The 22,005-nt window shown below is 34.5% G+C and overlaps 1 protein-coding gene across 1 annotated transcript in view; it reads right to left on the reverse strand.

Annotated features, from left to right (window-relative positions):
• Positions 1–22,005, reverse strand: part of LOC132720325 (sushi, von Willebrand factor type A, EGF and pentraxin domain-containing protein 1-like) — a 64,899-nt gene that overhangs the window by 28,815 nt on the left and 14,079 nt on the right. Inside the window, exons 3-9 of the mRNA XM_060704483.1 lie at positions 13,258–13,332; positions 6,907–7,017; positions 5,297–5,512; positions 4,484–4,651; positions 3,111–3,284; positions 2,622–2,795; positions 1,817–1,990 (exon numbers count right to left, since the gene is read on the reverse strand). Coding sequence (XP_060560466.1) covers positions 1,817–1,990; positions 2,622–2,795; positions 3,111–3,284; positions 4,484–4,651; positions 5,297–5,512; positions 6,907–7,017; positions 13,258–13,332 — 1,092 coding nt within the window. The remainder of the gene's footprint in view (positions 1–1,816; positions 1,991–2,621; positions 2,796–3,110; positions 3,285–4,483; positions 4,652–5,296; positions 5,513–6,906; positions 7,018–13,257; positions 13,333–22,005) is intronic.

Below are 22,005 nucleotides of genomic sequence, written 5' to 3' on the forward strand. Positions count from 1 at the left end.
TCATGTTTGAAAGTAAAAATAATTAATGCAGGTGTCTTAGGTAACTGTGGTGGATTCCCTATGTTTATAAATGCTGCTAAAAGAGCTGTAAGATATTGGTGTAAAATACTCAAAATGGGCGAGCACAGACTAGATATAAAATGATATTTTATGCAGTTTGTTTGTTTGTTTCCCAACAGTATTTCAGTCATGTGGGCGGGTAGTTTCCTAACCATCGTTCCTGGAGAGATACACCAGTGCTAGACTACCTTCCTCTGTGCTAAACTACCAAAGCATCTCTCGGGGATCGAACCCACGCCAGAGAGGTAACTTGATTAGAAGTCATCGACTCTAACCCCTCGACCACGGAGGCGGTCCACTTTGAAAAGTGGTTAAGGGAATAACTTCAGTGGCACAAATACATATACATAAAAAGAAATTATCTCTGGTGAAAAAAGACAAATTATACAGGGAATAGTATAAATATATATTCTCAAATGTTCGAAACAGTTACAAATAACCTTTCATTTTCCCAATGTACTAAAACAAACAAAAGCAGTGAAGTTAAGAAAATAGCATAATTATGTCAAAATGTAATTAAGAGTGGAAAAACTTTGCATACTGAGCTTACTTCTGACCCTTCATATATCATATAGTTTCAAGTGAATATCAGTTCTAGTTTCAGAAACATTTAAGTATTAATGGTTATATATCAGAACATTTTCTAAGCCTAAAAGGGGCATAACTTGTCTCATAATTCAATGGAATTGTAGAATTTTCGTCATCTGAGCTTGCTTGTTACCTTTGAAAAAAATTTTAAGTTTCAAGTAAATATCTGTTCTAGTTTAAGAAATATTATAGTAAAAAAATTTAAAGACATAAAAATGGAGTTAACTTTGTCAAAATACAATACAAAGTTATCCCCCCACTTTTTTAGTTATGAATCTTGACCTGCATATCTTACTTGCGACACTTCGTATATATTTGAAGTTTCCAATGATTATCTGTTCTAGTTTTAGAAATATTCAAGTACATGTTAAAATTTGAGAACATTTTCTAAATCAATTTTTGACCTTTAAGTGTGGCTTTGACCATAAGCTTGCACAAGGGTTAGATGGGTTCTGCCCATTGCCTAGTTGGGGTAAACATTTGGATCAAGTTTGAAGAAAATCCTTCCATTAGTATAGAATTTATAGAGCGGAAAAGACATATTGATTGTATGTAAATTTAAGGACTTAAAAAGACGCATAACTTTATCAAAATGCAATACAGAGTTATGAAACTTGACCTGCATATCTTACTTGTGACACTTCATATATCTTTTAAGTTTCAAGCAAAATCTGTGCTTGTTTCCGAAATATTAAAGTACATGCTAAAATTTAAGAATATTTTCTTAGTCAATTTTTGACTTTCAAGTGAGACCTTGCCCTTAAGCCGGCAAAAGTGTAACATAAGTTCTGCACATTAGCTTGTTGAGGTGAACATTTGAGCCAAGATTGAAGGAAATCTTTCAATTAGTGTAGGACTTACAGAGCGGACACGACATACTGTCTAATATTTGATTGTTTGATATTTGACCTTCAATTGTAACCTTGACATTGAGCTGAAACATAGGCAACATGGGTCCTGCACATCCCCTTGTTGAGGCATTTGTGCCAAGTTTGAAGAAAATTCTTCAATTGGTAAAGGATTTTTAGAGCGACACCATGATGGAGACGGACAGACCGACCGACGCGACAAAGCGAATCCATTATAGCCCCCCCACATTTTGTTGTGGGGGTATAATAACGTATTTTGATAGTGATACAAAATGATAATATAATGCGTGAAAATTTACCAAGTAGCTGACATTCAGTTGTTTGCCATTGTCCCGTTTCTAGACATTGTATTATGCCTATGCTTGAATTGTAACCTGTATCACAGCTCACGTTTGCAAGTGCGCTATACGTTGTGTTATGTTCTTCTAATAATGTAACAGATCCCTTTATAACAATAGGCACATCTCCGCAATCTTTAATTATAACATATATAGAACTTAATGGAAACACATTTTGGATAAAATTTCGAAACATGGCTTTTTATAACTTATTATTAAAGTATTTTTCTACAATTTCTGTTAACAATTTTACCTTATTAAGACACTGTATCATTTCCAAAGTCGCATTTAAGCCAAATGGTAATATTACGTTTGCTTCAGCGCCGTAAGTGCTTGTAACATTCCCTTTAAATTCTACAAGTTCATTATCGAGCTGCGGGATATCACCGCAGCCTGACATTAAAGCAAAAGGAATTCAATATAATATTTAGTGCATTAACATGAAAATTATTTTTTTGTATTACATTAAACGCTTCATAAGCGATGGCCATAAGTCCAAAACATTAATTATACATTCAAAATACTATGTGTTGGGGAAATAATAGTGACGATAACAATATCTTGTTGTATTCTTTTCGTCTAATTCTACAATTCATTGCCTGTAAGGGGTTTTATAGAATTTCTTCTTATGGTTTTATATGTCAACAAATTATGTTTCAAGTTATAAATGATATTATAACTCTATATCAGTCGGGTTTTTCATCTATAACATATGTTTCGTTTGATTTATAAAAATAAATAAGGAGAAAACACGTAAGCTGCATACTTATAACTTCACATGAAGTATTATCCCATTTCCCAGTATTCCGACACATTATGGTTTCTAATGTCGCGCTATGGCCAATGTAGCACGTCACTTCAGCTAAAGCACCGAATGAGCTATTGCCGTCCTCTATCAAAACAATGCTTCCATTATCAATTGGTGGAAGTATTCCACAATCTGCAGAAAAGTAGAATAATATTTTTTCTGTTTTCTCTTTAAAGTTTAAAATTGAACACAGATGTGTTTTTTCTCAGAAAATGAGAAATGGAAATATCTATTTTAATGTTGTTGTACACCAACTGCATACGTGGACAAAATATGGGTCGCTATGCCCTCAATAAAACGTTGTCAAAACAATGAAAGAAAAAGTCTTGTCGCGTTAATACATGTCGACATGCCAAAACATGAATTATTACGACAATATAATCACGAGAGTCAACTCAAGCTTACATATCCAAATGTAATAATACAAACATTCAAAACATTACATACCAACCAAAGAACACCCAACGGCATCCCATTCCCCTGTATCGCGACACTCGATAAAATCTAGAGTTTCGTTATAGCCATTTTCACACACTACTTCTGCTAAAGCTCCGTATGTGGTATTTCCTATTTCTTTTAGATGAATGGTTCCATTGGATATTGTTGGGACATCTCCACAGTCTGCAAATTCATAAAATCACAATAATAACTTCTGATAATAACAATCATATATACATATATATATGTATATTTTGAACTGTGTATGTGCTATAAAATTTATATTATATTATTGGTTGTGTACTGTTCAACGTAACTATTTTTTTACAGAATCTCAAATACAACAATGGTGATTTCTTTAGTATACAAAATGATTGGTTCAGAAAAAGTATACATGTATATTTGATCCAGTCATCTGCTTAAAATACTTTTTTATGGACCTTCTACAAAATTAAAAGTTGACACTATTTATTTAAAAGATGTCTTTTTTATGTTACATTTAGTATCATACTGTAGAAGACAATTTTTCGCAATTCTAATAGCAAAATTATTAACTATACAATATTCTTTTTTTATTTAGTTTTATTTATTTTTGTTTTTTAATTAGTATTAAAAGTCATGTCAATATTGGTTTACAAATTTAAAGATGTCATAAATACATAACTTAAAAAGCTTTACTTATATAAACTAATATAAACACATGAAATAAATTATCATTGGCTTTCTTAAAATTCTTTCATTGTCTTGTATGTAAAGGTTCCCCCGCCCTTTAAGAGAACTACTTTGGAAATTTATGTTAAATGAAATCGAAATTTTACTGAAAAGTTTTTACACGTTAGTTTGTCGATTTCTACCTACAGATTAACAACACTGACGAAAATACCGAAAGACATTTTTAATCCGGATATATGATGACATACACAACCTTCAGGCCGACATGTTGTAATTGCGGCCAATAGTCAGCGAATATTTGCCTGTAAAAGCAGAATGCCTCTAGAATAATGTTAACTTTCTTGAAAATTTGAAAATGTATTTAACAGTGTAATATTGTTAAATTGCTTAAATAATGCAATTAACACATGATCAATGGCACTTACAACCTATGTAAATTACTATAAAGAGGTCAAAATATGTAAAAATAGCCCTAACGGCGTTAGTAATGCAGTAGAAATATAGTTAAAAATACTGAAAAATTCGGTCATTAATCACACATTACATGTAATTTTTTACTAGAATTTTGAATCTTTATACATTTCCTAAAATCTTAGTTCATTTTTCTCGGGTTTGATTTTATCGAAAAATGTTTGCTAATTTGGAGGCATGCAGCTTTAAAGAATATTTCTATTTATATCACATTATATTTAAAGAGTATTGATATTTACCTTTTAAAGTACAGTTAGCAACTTCCCATTGCCCCGTGTCTAAGCATGTAATACTTGAGGCATTACCTGAATATCCATCAGAACAATACACCGTAGCTGTGCTACCGACAGTGGTAGTACAATCAAGAGTCATATTTCCATTAGTTATAGCTGGTAAATTCCCACAGCCTATAAAATGTTTGAGAACTTATTAGTACGATTAATTTAGTGAAATTATTCAAAAACAAATTATTTTATATTCTAGCATAAAACCTAAAAATTGTTTGTCGAACTCCAAGTAAAAGAATGCGTGTGCCCTAAACGAGAAAACAATGGGCAAAACTATATAAAATGGAATTTTGAAAGGGGGTCAGAGGTTATGAAGGCTGCATATCACTGATAAGATTTAAAAAGCAGGCCACATATCCTAAGGATGATTTAACAGTATTCAAGTGGGGAATACGGGAACCACCCAAAAACGAAAGAATTAATTACCATTAGAACAAAAATAATGTCGTGCTGAACGATCTTTAAGGATCGGAAATACAACACCTCTGACTGAATGTTTACAGCCTCCGTACGGCACAAACAACGCCGATGTGGCGATAAGATAGAGAAAATAGGAATCCTTAAAGAAAGCCCAACACGGCAAAATTGAAAATGTTGCAGGCTAGGTTTGATTGAGCCGGCGGTAATTATATCTATTGACAAAAAAAGAGTAAGAATAAGTAAGATCAATTTTCAATCTTTGAAATTCACATAGACATAAAATGTAGTTATGACTCATTACATGATTAATTAAAAAAAAATCTTGCAATTAAAAATAACATTTACCGCGTGAGCAGACGTCACTCCACACTTCTCTGAAACCGTCATAAAAATAATAAGCTGTCCAGCCTCCTTCTCGACACACCCCTATATAATCCCATTGCGTAGTATAGCCGCCAGGACAATTATAAAATACCAAATAATCTTCAAAACCGTTAGCATAGTGTAAGGTATAGTTTAAGTTTATTCCATTTACTTCAAAAACTGGCGGATCTCCACAATCTGAAACAGAATGAGATGCAAATATTCTACAAAGTAATAATTGCTGTATTTTTGTAAGGTACACATTGTTAAGAATATAATTGCTGTATTTTTGTGAGGAAAATACATATTATATACTTATATTTGAAATATTAGGAAATGTGGGTGAAATTAATTTTGTTATCTGTATTATTATTGTAAGAAAACATTTTTCACTACAGTTAAACAATTTTTTCCGTATTTTCATTGGTGTTTTGCCGGACTACATTTTTCTAAATTCAGCTTATGCGCACAATTTAAGGGGGGAGGTCTTCAAAATTGTAAATGTCAAAAATCAAAAATATATTATAAACATATGTTGTTTTTTTTTTCTATAATAAATGCACAGATTATTTCCATCATGTACGAGGATGCAAATTATCATATTTCACATGCGACAACTGCAACTTTCGGCACACTTTTATACCACTTGATGAAAAGAATTCCAGTTTTTATCTATAAAAATCTTGAATATCCCACTATCGGATATTTCATTTTCATTTTAACGCTGGTTATAGATCTCGCTTTTTAACCCCTTAGTTATTTCCAATTAGTACGTGTTCTCTCAGAATTTATGTTGTTTATTCTTTCATTTATTTGTGAAGTATGTCGGAGAATTGTTTGACTTTCATTTAAATGTGCATGGAATAAGAAAATATAAGTATAATTTACATTCAATTTGGTCATTTTAAAGCTAGAATATGAAATCAGGGAATATTATTGGTCATTCTTAAATTATTAAAATATTATAACGTTTAAATTCCTAGATAATCTAAAGGAGTCTCGAAAACAAACTTTCAACTTTAATTCAATAATATCTATGGACCTTTCAGCCATTAAACATTTTATATTTTAGAATTTTACTTACCATCTAATAATAAACTCATATAACATACAATTTTGCTATAAATTGTATTTTTTTTAGATATTTTAAAAGACTTGTCTATAATAACGATATCACCAATAACGTTCACGATCAAAGAAATCCATGTTCATAAAAAAAATTTAAAAAGTAATAAAATGGCCAAACATCTTTTTATAGATACTTCTTCTTTCACAATTTGAACAGGTACTCTGGTGGTAACTTCCTACCGCAATTTTAGTAAAGTTTAAAATGACAACCTATCAGCCTTTTTTTAATTACATTTTAAATACTAAGTATGTATAATTAAAGCAGTAAAATACCGATATCAATGAATCTTCCTACACATAAGAAATTGTTAACATGAACACAGTGTAAATCCATAAAATTCCATATTCTCCTTACTTTGACAAACCCAATCCCAACAAGCGGTGAAAAATTTATAATCAAATAAAACAGTAAACTCTACTCAATTGAATAATTGACCGAATGGATAATTAGCTTAGATACCTACCGTACAGACAATAATTGTGATATAGGAAATAATTAGATGGACACTCGCATTCATTGACACTGCTACAAGTGAAGTTGTTAACCTTGGGACAGTCTGCATCACTGCCACAAGCTGAAATAAAAACGAGACATATTTAATAAAAATGAAAATATATATATTTATAATATACCATTTGTAAAAAAACACGAATGAAACAAGAACGCCGCTTAGGCTGGAATTAATTTGCCCTATCACATATTTTTAATTTCAAATCCATAACAAACTTTGCCAATTTAAATACACTTTTTACACATGACTGAGAAAGTTGTGACTACTATAAATGGTACTAAAGTTTGATCCTTTAGATAAATTATTTCAAAGGTTGTTAGCTTTGTCTTAGAAGGTCTTATTTTCTCATTACCATGACATATAGATTGCTCTTTCCTACGAGTAAGTCGTTAACCTTGACATAGCTCACGTACACTGTTTTTTTTTTATAACATGGTTCTTTTTTGATAGCCATATGCTTTCTTTTTCTTGAAATGCTGTACATAATATAACAGCACTCCTTTTTGATCTCGTTCCAACGAGTGTCTTGCAGGAACGAGAAAAGAGAAAAAGTTAAAGAATATGCATGAACTCTGTGCCACCATTCTAAACGGACATCCTGGATACTAGCATGTATATTGTTAAAAATAAGACGGATATTAAGCCGAAAAATAAATGTCATCATATATAAGCCGTTAGTTTGCACGATACAAATTCGTTATACTTCTGAGTTAGGAATAATAGTAATATTCTTAATCCATTGCTTTATAGCAAATAGTTGATAGAATACTATGTTTGATAAGTTTGGGTTTAATAATAATTATCCAGGATGTCCGTTAAGTTTAAAAATCACACAATAGAGTTTACAATTCTTACATATAACAGAAATATATATAAGTTCTTATGTATGTCTCTGAATATAATTAATTACTTATTCCAGCAGTGATCGCCAAATGGAAATGAAATTGGACGTAATTCGGTTGCATTTCATCTTAAGTCAAATTTAATCACCCAGTGTACAATACAAAACAGCAGTACATGTCAAATAATATAAAGAACAATCACGAATCAGTATGCAAAACAAGTATGTTAAAAGTCTAATGCTCTTACATTGCTTGCAAAAGTCGTAACTACGGAAATCAAAAATAAGACAACGTAAGCGTTTCAATACTCTTGACACGGTTCGTATCAGAGTCTTGAATGAGATATTAAAATAAATCAGTGTGATGCAAGTCATACTGTTTACAAATGAGTTAAATGACTTGGTTCCCGTACATTTGGTTTCCGTACAATTTATTTCACGTACATTTGTTCCTCGCATAATGTCAAAGGAAGAATAACTATTAGATTTTTATGATGTCAAAGTTGATTGATTTGTTTGATTAGGTTGTACGTCACATCGACACAGTATAGGTCGTTTGGCGACGTTTCAGCTTTACTGGTGGAGGAAGACCTCATGTGCCCTTCCGTGTATTTTTTCGGGCACGAAAGGCACCTGAGTAGAACCACCGACGTTCCGTAAGCTAGCTGGATAGCTTCATCACATGAAAGAATCCAAAGTCCATGTCGGGATTCGAACCCGCAGCGGTGAGGGGCAAGTGATTTGAAGTCAACGACCATAACCATTTGGCTACGGACGCCCCATATGCTGTCAAAGAACATATCATATGAATAAGGTTTGTTTTAGGCAGGTCGTACTTGCCAAAGAATTTAGAACCTCCATTCTGAAAGAAAATTCATTTTAGTGTGTATAGTGGGTATAAACTCTACAGTAACAAACTTTGTTTTCAATTTTTGAACTTTGCATTTACTTCAATTCTATAGATTTCTGTAACCCTTGCCAAAGTTAGAGAGAGACAATAAGTGAAACCTTTCGCGAATTGATGAAAACATACTTTTTGTTGTTGGAAATATTTTCCTTTTTTATACAAATATTGTTTATAATTAACCCCAAATTGTGACTTCTTTTGAGTTAACTCGCACTCAACGCTCTTTAGAATATTTAAAAAAAGTAGCTCAAACTAACATTATTTCAAACAATTATTTACTACACACTAATCAGTACAGAAAGTCATGGGCATATCACGATGGAATGTCGCAGCATTTTATTAATAGGTTCACGAAAGAGTCATTTGTTTACAAAAGAGTTAATTAAATAAGATCTTAACATCATAACACAACATGTTCAATAACATGTTCAATAACTTACCTATATATGTAAATTTAACTTAACAACTTCTTTCGTTATTTTGAAGGTAAATATACTTGCGCATAGTATCAAATAATTTCAGGCTTGTAACTATCTGTACTATTTACCCTGCTAATGATTTTACGTCGCGTTATTTGTTTTATTTTTTCTTTTACTTGTGAAATTTCCTTATAATCTTTTCTAGCGGTTTAAGCGATACCTAAGAAACTTTAAGTGGATAGGTCTATAGTGAGCTCATTTTCCATTAAGTATTTCAAATGTTCTTACAAGCAATATAAATGTATCATCTTGTTATTTCATGCATTATTTTTGACATGTTCTAAATAGTTTAGTATGAACATAAATGTGAAGGATAATATTTTTGTTGTGGAACATTTTATGATCTATCTATAAATATGTGTAATATCGGGTCATATATCTCACATTTGCCAACATCATCCATATGCAATTATTTTGAAGGCTGTTGGTATATCTTATAAGAATCGTACAATGGCTGCCGTTACAAACCGGAATATCTAGCTCGAGAGTAACTGTTTATGGTGGTTACGAGGCTCTGCTGATGATTCTTTTCTTGCATATTACATATCAATTATTTTCAGAACAGAAATTGCAGAAACTGATATTCCTATCATGCACTTTTTTACTATAGTAGCGTATGAACTTCGGGAAAAAAGTTACCTTTCTAGCATGTAATTCTAACAAAGCTTTTTTTACTAACTGTATTGTTAAACATTATACTATGTGGACCTGTGACGAAGTTTGTAGAGCACTCTCTTTTCTTTTAGACAACATTTATGTCAGGTTTGGTAATACCCTATTTAAACAGATCGTAGGAATTCCTATGGGTACTAATTGTGCACCCCTGGTCGCCGATTTGTTTTTGTACTGCTATGAAAGAGACTTTATGTTGAGTCTCTCTGAAGAGAAACAACAAGATGTTATAGTCGCATTTAATAATACTTCCAGATACCTTGATGATATTTTTAATTTAGATAATCCTTATTTTGATCAAATGGTGTCTGACATTTATCCGCATGAACTACAACTTAATAAAACGAACGCTTGAAATTTTAGTACATCATTTTTGGATCTTCATATTACTATCAACAACAATTCTATTCACACGAAAATTTATGATAAAAGAGATGACTTTGACTTTTGTATAGTTAATTATCCACATTTAGATGGAGACGTACCCCATGCAACATCTTACGGGGTTTATGTTTCTCAGTTAATTAGATTCGCTAGAGCTTGTAGCAACGTAAAGGATTTCAACGAGCGGAATATTTTTTTTTTATTACCAGCAAGCTTCTAAAACAGGGCTACCGCTATCATAAATTACGGAAATATTTTACTTAATTTTACAATCGTAACATTTAATTTCTAAATTCAATAGTGACTGCGACAAGGGATTAACCAGCTTGTTTTTTATGGCGATGTGTTTTAAAAACTTCGTAAGATTTTGTGTCATGGTAATTTTTCTGCTGTTTTTACTAAAATCATTAAACGTTTTATTAAAACAGATTATGACCCTACTATTTTAAGACATGCTGCATGTTTAGTGTTCAACCTTTTTACAGTTGGACACTACGCTTTCCTCTTTTGATTACATCTGACGGACCAAGTGGGAGACTATGATGGACAGTTCGTAAAGCCCTTTGGGACTGAATTGTCTTAATGTTCGTCTTCTGCCTTGCTTCGTCGGGCCCTTGTAGGTGATTTTCTTGTTGCTCTATCTTCCTTTAGCACATTGAGTACTTTTGGTTATTGGGTTTACTTTTATATGTTTCTACATGATCATTTTAGTGTTTTACTTATTTACTTTTGTAACCATGACAACTGTTAGAGTTTCACTTGGGGGGATTCATTTTATTTACACTGTCTCGTTTATAGGAACATGGTGGGGCTAAGAGCGAGGTTTGGTGCACCATTAACCGGTTTAAACTTCCCAGCAGTCATTAATCATGCTGCTGACCGTTCCAAGGCGGCGCCCCACTGTGTTCCTCAGATGTATGTCTATGTTGTTTCATACTGTTTTGGTGACACTTTTGCTTGTGTCCCTTGTTGTTTTCTCGTCTACGGTAAGTATCTTCCCCATTGCCTCTAGTTTTTGTTTCTTTGATTAACCCCCTCCCCCCTTCCCCCGGTCTCCTGTCCCCTTCCCCTTTGTGGGCTTATTATTATTTTCTTTGAATTCCTAATCAGTTACAAATTATTTATCATTTAATGATTAACGTGTCTTTGCCCTGTCCTTTTTATGTTTGGGGTCCACCTGGGCTCCTTGCCATTGGGTTCTTGTTGCTTGGTCATATGGGGGTTGCGTTCATTGAACGCCGCCTTTCCTTGTTGATCTTGTTTATCATATTTTACAACTTTATTCAAACTGTAAAATATAAAGTCATCCGAAGAACGGAATTCATTCATAAAAGGCGCGCGGATATACGTCATTTAAGGGACACCACTTGTCTTACACGGGGGTGTCAGACAGGTTTTTTCAAGCACCGGTGTAAACAGTAGATATTCCTGTCTGATATGCAATAATATACATAAAACTTGTTGATATATCTTATTCTGAATACTATCAGCGTAGTTATCTATTGTTTTACAGACCTTCAGTTACAGAGCAATTCACGTTAAAATAAGTATGAATGTTTACGTTAAATATACGAGGGACATATATTTTACTAGTGACAACAACAATATTTCAACAGGATATGCACTTGAAATCACATGTATTATAAACCGTGGAAAGAGTATGGACTGTTCTAACCAACAGTATATTTTCGCACGATTTGCACGTGGAATAAGATTTTTACAGGTCATTTAAAACATTTGGTTATGTACTGGTTGTAAAGATGGATGAGTGGCACTGTGATTAGAGAGAGGAACACGGAGCTCATTGCAAATTTCGAGGGTTATTTGGTAAATGCGCATCAGAAATAATAACGGATCTAGATTTAGTTTAATGTGAAAATGGTCTTCAAATATCGTACAATTATTAAAGAAAGGTTGAACTTATTTTAAGGATTATCCCCGCACAAGGCGGCAAATTTTCGCTACCTCTGAAAAAAACATCAGCACTGACATAGCTATAGAAGATGCAAAATACCGTGGAGGAAATAAGTGACATATCGAACCCTGGTGTGTCATATGTGTTTTCAGTCTTGAACGAAAAGTTAAAATTGAGAAAAGTGTGCGCCGATTAGATCCCGCATAAATTATGCTTACTCCAAACCAGAAAGGGATGGATTTGAAAAAGCCTTGGCAATTTTTACAAGCTTAAAATATCGAGAACTTAGACACTAGAGAGAAATCGTTAATGGGCATTAAACGTGACATTTTTGAGTCCGATAATAAACTCAGTAGCAAAATATGGGTAGGTAAAAACGGCGTTCTTGACATTGCAGGAGCGTTAAAGAGTTATGTATTCTATTTTTAGACAGTAATGGAATAGTGACCCACGTCGCTGTGCCTAAAAGGGGTAATGTCACTGGAATATTTTCAGGAGTATTGAAAAAGTCCCCTCTTCTGAAGTTAATCACTAGATTACAAAGAATCCTAGTTGTCACCAATTTAAATATGCCCCTCGTATAACTTGATACATTTACACTCACAGAAGTTTTGAAGATATATTCTAGTCAACTTTTGATATGCTAAAAAATAACAACAACTCATAAGATGTATGCGTATGTTTCCTTATTTCTAACATAAAAATTATAAGACGGGGTTGATTTATTATGAAAAAAGCTATTCGTTAGTGTTTTTCCTTGTATATTTAAAAAAAACTACTATGCAACAGAACGAGGAACTAAAAAACCAGTCAAAATCACAAGACAAAATATAAGTTAAAGTTAAATAAGACAGCCTACCAAACCTGAAAATTGATTTCCCAAAGTAGGTGAAATAAAAGTATTATGATCCCGATGTCAATGAATTTTCTTACGAATTAGGAACTTTTAAAGAGTAATCTTGTAGATCTTATCTTAAATTTGACTATCCCCATCTCAAACAAAAATGTCAAAAATGTTTATTCTCACCCGAATCGTTGAAGTAAGTGTTATTATATCACTTTACCAAATTTTAAAAGTGCAAGGATGATTAGCTGAGGTACCTACAGTTTATACAATGAAACTTTTGTAGATTGCAAGTCATGTTGTTTCCCTGGGGACAGTCTGCATCACTGCTGCAAGCTGAAATAGAAACAATACAATATCCAAAAATTAACAAAATATACATGTCACGGTTCAGAACTGTTCACTATATAGGGGAGAAGATTGATACAGTTCACAGACATGTAGACACAGCATTTAACTATCAGGTGGTTGGTGAGCTAACACTCTGTCTCTTTTATCTTTCATCTTGGTCTGAATAACTAGTATATTACACCTGCCCCTATTTGAAATTATTTACATCCAGTCTGGTATTGTCCATTTACTGTAATAAATCCTATATTACCCCAGATATTATATATCTTACAGCTGAATTATTTCATATCCTATCCTGATAACTTATTGTACCTGATTACTTACTGTACCTATCTTTATTATTATTATTTATTTAAAGCAGGACTTGCTTGAACCAGAATTTTGCCTGAAGTAAGCATGTAGATTGAATAGTTTAGCATTTATTGTAGGAACAGATCATTGTAGTTGACTTGTGAGTAAATATAAAGTATACAAGTAGGTTTGAAATATTTATTCTTTAGTTAGAATAAATTGTTCAACCCGGGCAGTTAAAATCAATTATATTCAAAATTCTGTAAACTTAAAATAGCATTTCATTTGAAATACTGCGACGGTATCATGTAGCCGGTAAATAGATTTGAAGTGAAATATTAATTCTTTAATTAGAATAAATTGTTCATTTTTGAATCCCGCTGATTTTATATTTTTATACACAGTTTTTGAGAACCGACACTAAACTTCTTCTTCATTTTCGAATAGTGAAGTATTTTGTGTAAGTGGTAATATATTTTCTTATATAGAATTATTCTATATTTACAAGAATTTAACATATATACAAATAGCAAATCAATTGTTGCTACTGTATCACAGTTGAAAAGTTGATAATTTGGGTTCTACTCACTTAGTCATTATAAAAAGTCTGTTGATAGGTATATTATTTTACTTTATGAACTGAAAATAAAACATTTTGCATTGAAAAAATTGTCTAAACCAGAAGAAAGAAAACTTTACACATTTATTTATCCTGGTAAGCTTTGTGTGTACTTGTATTCAGTTGAGTCTGTGCCTGAACAAGTAAATTTATAGATAATCTATATACATGTAAGTTAGGTCTTTGGGATTTTTTTTCTGATATTGTATAGAGTACTGGACTGAACATTGTTTGCAATACAGAATTCCTGCATATAATTTCACAAGCCTGTGTGTCTCTAGCAATTACCATAAATTAGTTGAAATTTATAGCAAGTAACTGAACAAGTGTCTGTGCATTTCACAATATAATTTTATAGACTTGTTACCTGTAACTTGACAATCTAAGGTGTCTGTGATAAGTTATTTATTTAGTTAGTTAAGCACTGAATATTATTCAGTTGAATTTAATACTGCTTTATAATAGAGACTGAATATCAGTGTTATTAGATCTATGGTGTAATGTATGGTGCACTGTGTGGGTCATAATTTGAATAAAGTTGATTGATTATTTTCAAGTCATTGTGTTTTTTTCTCTTGAAATAAAATTGTTTTATTTCTATTGTTTGTTTTTTATTACATCTATATAGTCCTAAGCTGGTTACTGATGTAAATCATTTTTTTTAAGTGTATGGTGTACAATTTGGGCCATTTGAAATCCTGAATTTTAAGTCACGTTCATTTTGTTTTGGTCCAATCCATTTTTTTTTTGTTTTCTCATCATGGCGGATGGTACAACTCAGTCCTTAGACTATTCAGATGCAGATCTAGAATTTTTTGCTAGACAGTTACAGAAATCTGGTAAGTTTCAAGTTAATGCAATGGCAAGTACACCTCATACAGTACACTCAAGTCATACATTTAATGTTACACCTACTCCTATACGGGAACATATCAGCAGTTCAGGTACACATCAGGTTCACTTTCCTCCACCTGTTTATAGCATTCCTCCACCCATGCCTAACCCTCAAGTATACTTGTCTTTTGTGACAAATAGGGACTTGGTACATGCCCGTATCCCTGAGTTACCTTCTATTTCAGGAGATGGGAAATACAACTCGTCAATGTTCGAGATATGGCGCTATGATGTTAATTGTGTCATTGATGAGGGTAATTATCCACCATTTATTATCAGGGAGGCCATTCGTAAATCTTTGAAAGGCAGTGCCAGAGGTGTTCTTTTGCATTTAGGTGAAAATGCCACTGTTCCTGAGATCTTGAATGAGTTAGATGGCATTTATGGTAATGTTCATTCAACTGAAAGGTTGAAGGAACAGTTTTATAATGAACAGCAGAAGGTGGATGAGTCTGTTGCTGATTATAGTTTGCGTCTGGAGAGATTGCTTAGCAGGATACCGTGCAATCTTGATAGGATGTCCAAGGATGAGATGCTGCGGGGTAGGTTGTGGTCAGGCCTTCGAGATATAGAGCTGAAGAATGCCTCTCGATTTCTTTTTCAGAAGGACCTCAACTTCAATACTCTTCGTAAAGAGTTGAGAGCCATTGAGGAAGACTTGCGCTTGTCCAGATTACCATCTTCTCTTACTCTTCCACGCAAGCAGGCCAATATTTCTGTTTCTACTTCTAATACTCCTAATGAGTCTGATCCTGCACAGCAGTGTGTCACTACTGTAGATAGTAGACTTCTCCAGGAAATAAGGGCCCTTTCTAAGCAGATGGAAGGCATGGAGTCCAGGCTGTCTAGTATGGAGAAGGAACTTAAGGGCTTGAAACAAGAGAGATCTTCCACTCAGGATGTCAAAGCCTCTGCCAGTCCTTTAAACTACAGTCGACCTCCATCGCAGGGCAGATGAGAGGTCACACTTCCCCTTCTAATTCCCCTGCTTCTACATTTCCTCTAGTTGGCTGTTCTAATGAAACTGAAATTCTTATAAATGGTACTTCTACTATAGCTTTGATAGATACTGGTTCTATGATCTCATCTATTGGAATTTCATTCTTCAAATCTTTAAAGCCCCAGCCTGTCATGTCACAGTTGTCAGATTTTATGTTGGATATTTCTTCTGCTAATGGTTCTAAGGTACCATATCTTGGATATTCAGTTCTTGATATTTCTTTTCCTTCTCTTTCATCAGAATCTTTTTCAGCTCCTATTCTGATTGTTCCAGACACAGAGTACTCATGCAGAGTTCCTTTGATAATAGGCACCAACATACTGAACGTTTTGAAGTCATCAGGAACAGAGTCAACATCATCTCCACTTTCAGACATCATATCTTCCTTGACTGACATTGTCACCAAACCTGTTACTCTTCTTCATAATCAGACTGTCATTGTGAAGCCTTTTGAAACAACAACAAGGGCAAGGTGAGACATATTGGCAACATGTCATCTGGTGTTACAGAGTCTACTGATTCTCTTATGTTGAATGTGTGCCCTAGATTGGTTAAATTACAACCTGGTACTTCTTTTTGCAGGGTTCCAGTACGTGTTTGTAACTTGACTGCTAGAGCTATTACCATTCATCCAAGAATGACTCTTTGTAATTTACATGATGTGTCTGTTGTTCGCACCATTGATCCTTCAGAGGGCGTTGCTGATAAATCCCACAATTCAGACAAGTCTCTTGATGACCTTGGTATTTCTATTCCCACTGAAACTTTAACTTCTGAACAGCAGGTTAAGGCAACTTCCTTCTTCAATCAGTGGAAACATATCTTCTCCTCTGGGCCTACTGATCTTGGTTCTACTGACTTGGTCGAACATGAAATCAATCTGTCTGATCCCACACCTTTTAAAGACCCTTATCGCCGAATACCACCAGGGATGTTTGAGGAGGTACGTGAGCATTTACGAGACATGATTTCGGCAGGAGCGATCCGTGAGTCCAAGAGTCCTTTTTCTTCTAATGTTGTGTTAGTAAGAAAGAAGGACGGGTCTTTGCGTTTTTGTATCGATTACCGGAAACTGAACAACCGTACAATCAAGGATGCTTATGCCCTTCCTCGCATCGGCGAAACTATAGATTCTCTCATAGGTTCCACTATTTTCTCTAAGCTCGACCTACGCTCAGGTTACTGGCAGGTCCCAGTCAAAGAATCTGATAAGCAAAAGACTGCCTTTAGTGTTGGGCCTCTCGGATTCTATGAGTGCAACAGAATGGCTTTTGGTCTTACCAATGCCCCTGCAACGTTTCAGCGTCTGATGGAGCGTTGTATGGGCGAACTTCACCTTCGTGACTGTTTGATTTATCTCGATGACATTATCATCTTTTCTGATTCTATTGATTCTCATTTCCGTCGCCTTCAGTCTGTCTTTCAACGTCTTGAGATGCACAATCTTAAACTTAAAGGGTTAGGTTTCTCAGGTTATTACAGGAGGTTCATTAAAGACTACGCACAGATCGCCAAACCTTTGAATGACCTTCTTATTGGTATTCCCACCTGCAAAAGTTCTTCTAAGAAATCTAAAGTTCCTTTCAATTGGGGTCCAGATCAGCAGAATGCCTTTTGTGCTTTGATAGATAAACTTTCTTCTCCTCCAGTCTTAGCTTTTGCTGACTACAATAAACCATTCATTCTTAATGTTGATGCCAGTTCTAGCGGTTTGGGAGCGGTTCTTTACCAGATTGGTGCTGATGGTAAGGAGCATGTTTTTTCCTATGCCAGTAGGGGTTTGAGAGCAGGAGAAAGACATTATCCTGCTCACAAACTAGAGTTCTTGGCTCTTAAGTGGTCTGTCTGTGATAAGTTCCATGATTACCTCTATGGTAATTCTGTGGAAGTAAGAAAAGACAAAAACCCACTTACCTATGTGCTTTCATCTGCCAAGCTTGATGCTACCAGTCACAGGTGGTTATCCTCCTTGTCTGCGTATGACATCAACTTGCGGTACAGAGCTGGTAAAGAGAAGATCGACGCCGATACCCTTTCTAGAATTCCTTCAGCTTCTTCTCTTCCTGATTCTAACATTCTCCTTTCAGATGCTGTCAAGGCTCTTTTGTTTTCTCAATCTGAAGGTCCAGGTCAACTTCCAGCTGTTGAATGTATTTCTTTTAATCAAACTGTTCTTTCTCTTAATCCAAGAGACGAGATCGAAGTCGGAAGCAGCCTTAAGTCTATTGATTGGAAGAAGGAGCAGCAAGATGATCCAACACTTTCCCGTTTAGTTCAACTCTTTGAAATTAGTCATAGGTTAACTGAACGCCAAAAGTCACATGAAACGGCCAAGGTGCGATCGTTTCTGAAGGAATGGAGCAACCTTTACTTTAAGGATTCAATTCTTTACCGTAAAGGTACTTCAAATGGTTATCCTGTTACTCAGCTTGTTCTCCCTGAACATATGCTTGATTTAGCTTTCCAGGGTTTGCATGATGAGGCAGGACATCAAGGTTGTACAAGAACGATTTCCTTGTTCCGTTCACGTTCCTTTTGGCCTCAGTTAGAGCAGTATATCGAACACGGCGTACGAAACTGCCCCAGATGTATCCGGAGAAAGTCATTGGATAAAACGACTGCTAAGTTAAATCCTATTCAGTCGAGTTATCCAATGGAAATTGTCTGTATGGATTTTCTTTCTCTGGAGATGTCTCGGGGTGGTTATGAAAACATCTTGATCATTACTGATCACTTCACTCGTTTTGCTCAGGCTATCCCTGCCAAGAACCAAACTGCACATACTACCGCTAAACTTCTCTTTGAAAATTTGTTTGTCACTATGGTTTTCCTAGTCGGTTACATAGTGATCAAGGGCGAAATTTTGAAAGTGAAGTTATCCGGGAGTTGTGCAAGTTGGCCAATATTGACAAGACCAGGACTACTCCGTATCATCCACAGGGTAATGGGATGCCTGAGCGCTTTAACGAAACCCTCTTGAATATGTTGGGGACCCTGGAAGATGACAAGAAGGTCAATTGGAAGTCTCATGTTCCCGCTCTTGTCCATGCCTATAACTCTACTCCCCATTCTTCTACTGGTTATTCTCCTCACTTTCTCATGTTTGGTCGCCACCCAAGGCTCGCCATCGATGCGTTTCTTGGCATCGAACCAGACAAATCTCCTGTCAAGGACCATTCTTACGTCTCCGGTCTCCAGAACAGACTAAAATTTGCATATTCTGTTGCACCACTCCGAGAGGCCAAGAAAAAAGGCAAGAAACATAAAAGGTACTATGACCTCCGTGTGAGAGAAGCGGAATTGAAGCCCGGGGATCGAGTACTGGTCCGAAATGTAGGTGTTCGGGGAAAATCCAAACTTGCCGATAGATGGGAGAAAGATGTCTATACCATTCTCAGCCAGCCCACCTCTGGAATTCCCATCTATGAGGTGAAGAAGGAAAACAGCAAGGACATTTATGGGGATGCCTATGTGCAAAACAACTGAGTCCTTATACAAGCCCGCTTCCTCTGACTTACATTCGGATCAGAACTCGTTCTCCAATCCCTCCTCTGATATTTCCATTACAGCTCCGTTAGATTCAAATCCCTCACTTACATCAAGTCCATCAAATGTTTCACAAAGCAATTCTTCCACAATACATGATTCTAACAATTGTATGTCAACTTCTTTTACAGGAACATCAAACAGCAAACAAGATGCCACGTCAACAACTCAAACTTCTTATTCTGTTCCAAATAAAACATCTCATTCTATTACAGGTTCAAAATATGTCATTCCTGCACTGAGAAATCCATCTAAGGACAACAACAACAATTTACAGAGGCAGAAACGTACAAGAAAGAAACCCGGATGGATGCTTAATGATAACTGGAAATTAGATTAATGCTTTTTCTTTTGATTTATAGTCTAGGTGTGTTTCAACTTTGAAGTTAGGCGTTGCTTAGTACCTGATGTGTTTCGTTTTATGTTTTATACCATGTACCATATATTTTACCTTGGTAATTTATAAATGTACTTTACAGTACTTTAAAAATAAAGGATTTATTGTTGAGAGTGCACCTCTTCAATGAATTCACAGTTCTACTGATAAATTAAAATTTTGTTTCCGCGTGACATATATTTTTCGCGATTCGCGGCATACGGTATTTTTGTGGAACATGCTTGAGTTTAAGGTATTTTGCCCGGGTATTATATATTTACTCACAGGTTGTAATTGCCTTCAGTATTTAGATTTAGTTATGTAGTACCTAGTAGTTTAGTTACTTTATGGTCTAAGCTTGCTTCTTGCAATGTCTGATTCAGGCTCTTCCTCTTTAATATTTTATGAATGTCGGGGCGACATTCCCCAAAGTGGGGAAGTATGTCATGTGGTCGATATTCGTGTTTTTGAATATCGTTTTTATGTATCATTTTGTCCTTGTATTTGTATATATATCTCTTGTATTTGTCTGTTTACAGTCCGATATACAATCCATTATCCCATATCATTCCTATATCATTCCATTTCATCATCTCAATATAACAACTAATCTCTAATATTTCATTTTGACATAATTTGCATGCCGGGCCTCCGTTTTTACAAACTTCCCGGAAAATCCACCTCACGCATGCGCACTTTGGTATAAATATTTCTCTTGGTTTGCGCCAGAAATTGTTTATCTTGTTTATTTATTTGTCAAGGCGTATGTTTATGTCCTTACAGGTAATTGTTGTTATTCATTATGTTTCATTATCATGCATATTTCCATCGATCGTTTATGTATTTCGGATCTGTATTTATATGCACTTTGGTATAAATATTTCTCTTGGTTTGCGCCAGAAATTGTTTATCTTGTTTATTTATTTATCAAGGCGTATGTTTATGTCCTTACAGGCATAAACGACCATTCATACATTTGAAAAGGACCATACGACATACATGTATACTGTAATATACCATTTCTTAAAGTACTAAAACTCGGAAACGTTTGGGGACTAAACAATATGAAATCAAAATCGGACAATATCTCTCATTTGCTGTGACCGCTAAATGCCGAAAACATCTAAAGACTGTGGGTTTAAATGAAACAAGAACGCCGCAAAGGCTGGTAATAATTTGCCCTATGACAATGTTTTTTTTCAATTTCAAATCCATGAATCTTTGCAATTTCAAATACACATTTAATACGTTTAGAAAGTTTTGACAAAAATTCGATCCTTCAAATGAATTATTTTAAAGGTTGTTAGCTTTGTCGTGGAAGGACTTAATGTCTCATTTCCACGACATATAGATTACTCTTACTCGTTCCAACATAGCTTACGTACACTGCTCTTTTTCATAACACGGTTCATTTTTGATAGCGCTATTGTTCCTCTTTTGTTTAAATACAATACTGAATGTGACTACACTCCGTTTTCTTTAACTCGTTCCCACGATCTTCTTTTTTCAAAAAACAACCTGGATTGTTATTAATAACCGAAACTAATCATACGTAATGTTTCGAATTGCCAACTGTGTAGGTTCGTCAGAGGTCATCGATCATAATGCAGTTCATGACGTCAACGTTTCTTAGAAAGGAAAATGTAAAAAAGAAATCGCATACATATGTTTATATATAAGACGGCGAAATATAAATGTCATCATATAAATGCCGTAATTCTGCATGATAAAAATTCGTCATACTTCTGAGTTAATAAAAGTTGCATTCATAATCCATTGAAGTAACACAGTTTGCGACAATACAAGGTATTTTGCCAAATTTCTTTAGTTCATGAATATAAGTTAAATTATATAATGTATCCTCGAGTAATTATTTTATCATTTTTTTATCTTTATAAACCAGCCAAACTTCTTAATCTTACGCAAGACAAA

Source organism: Ruditapes philippinarum, unplaced genomic scaffold (assembly GCF_026571515.1).
Source record: "Ruditapes philippinarum isolate M1 unplaced genomic scaffold, ASM2657151v2 ctg2376_1_1_1_1, whole genome shotgun sequence".
In the NCBI taxonomy this organism is placed as follows: Eukaryota; Metazoa; Mollusca; class Bivalvia; order Venerida; family Veneridae; genus Ruditapes; species Ruditapes philippinarum.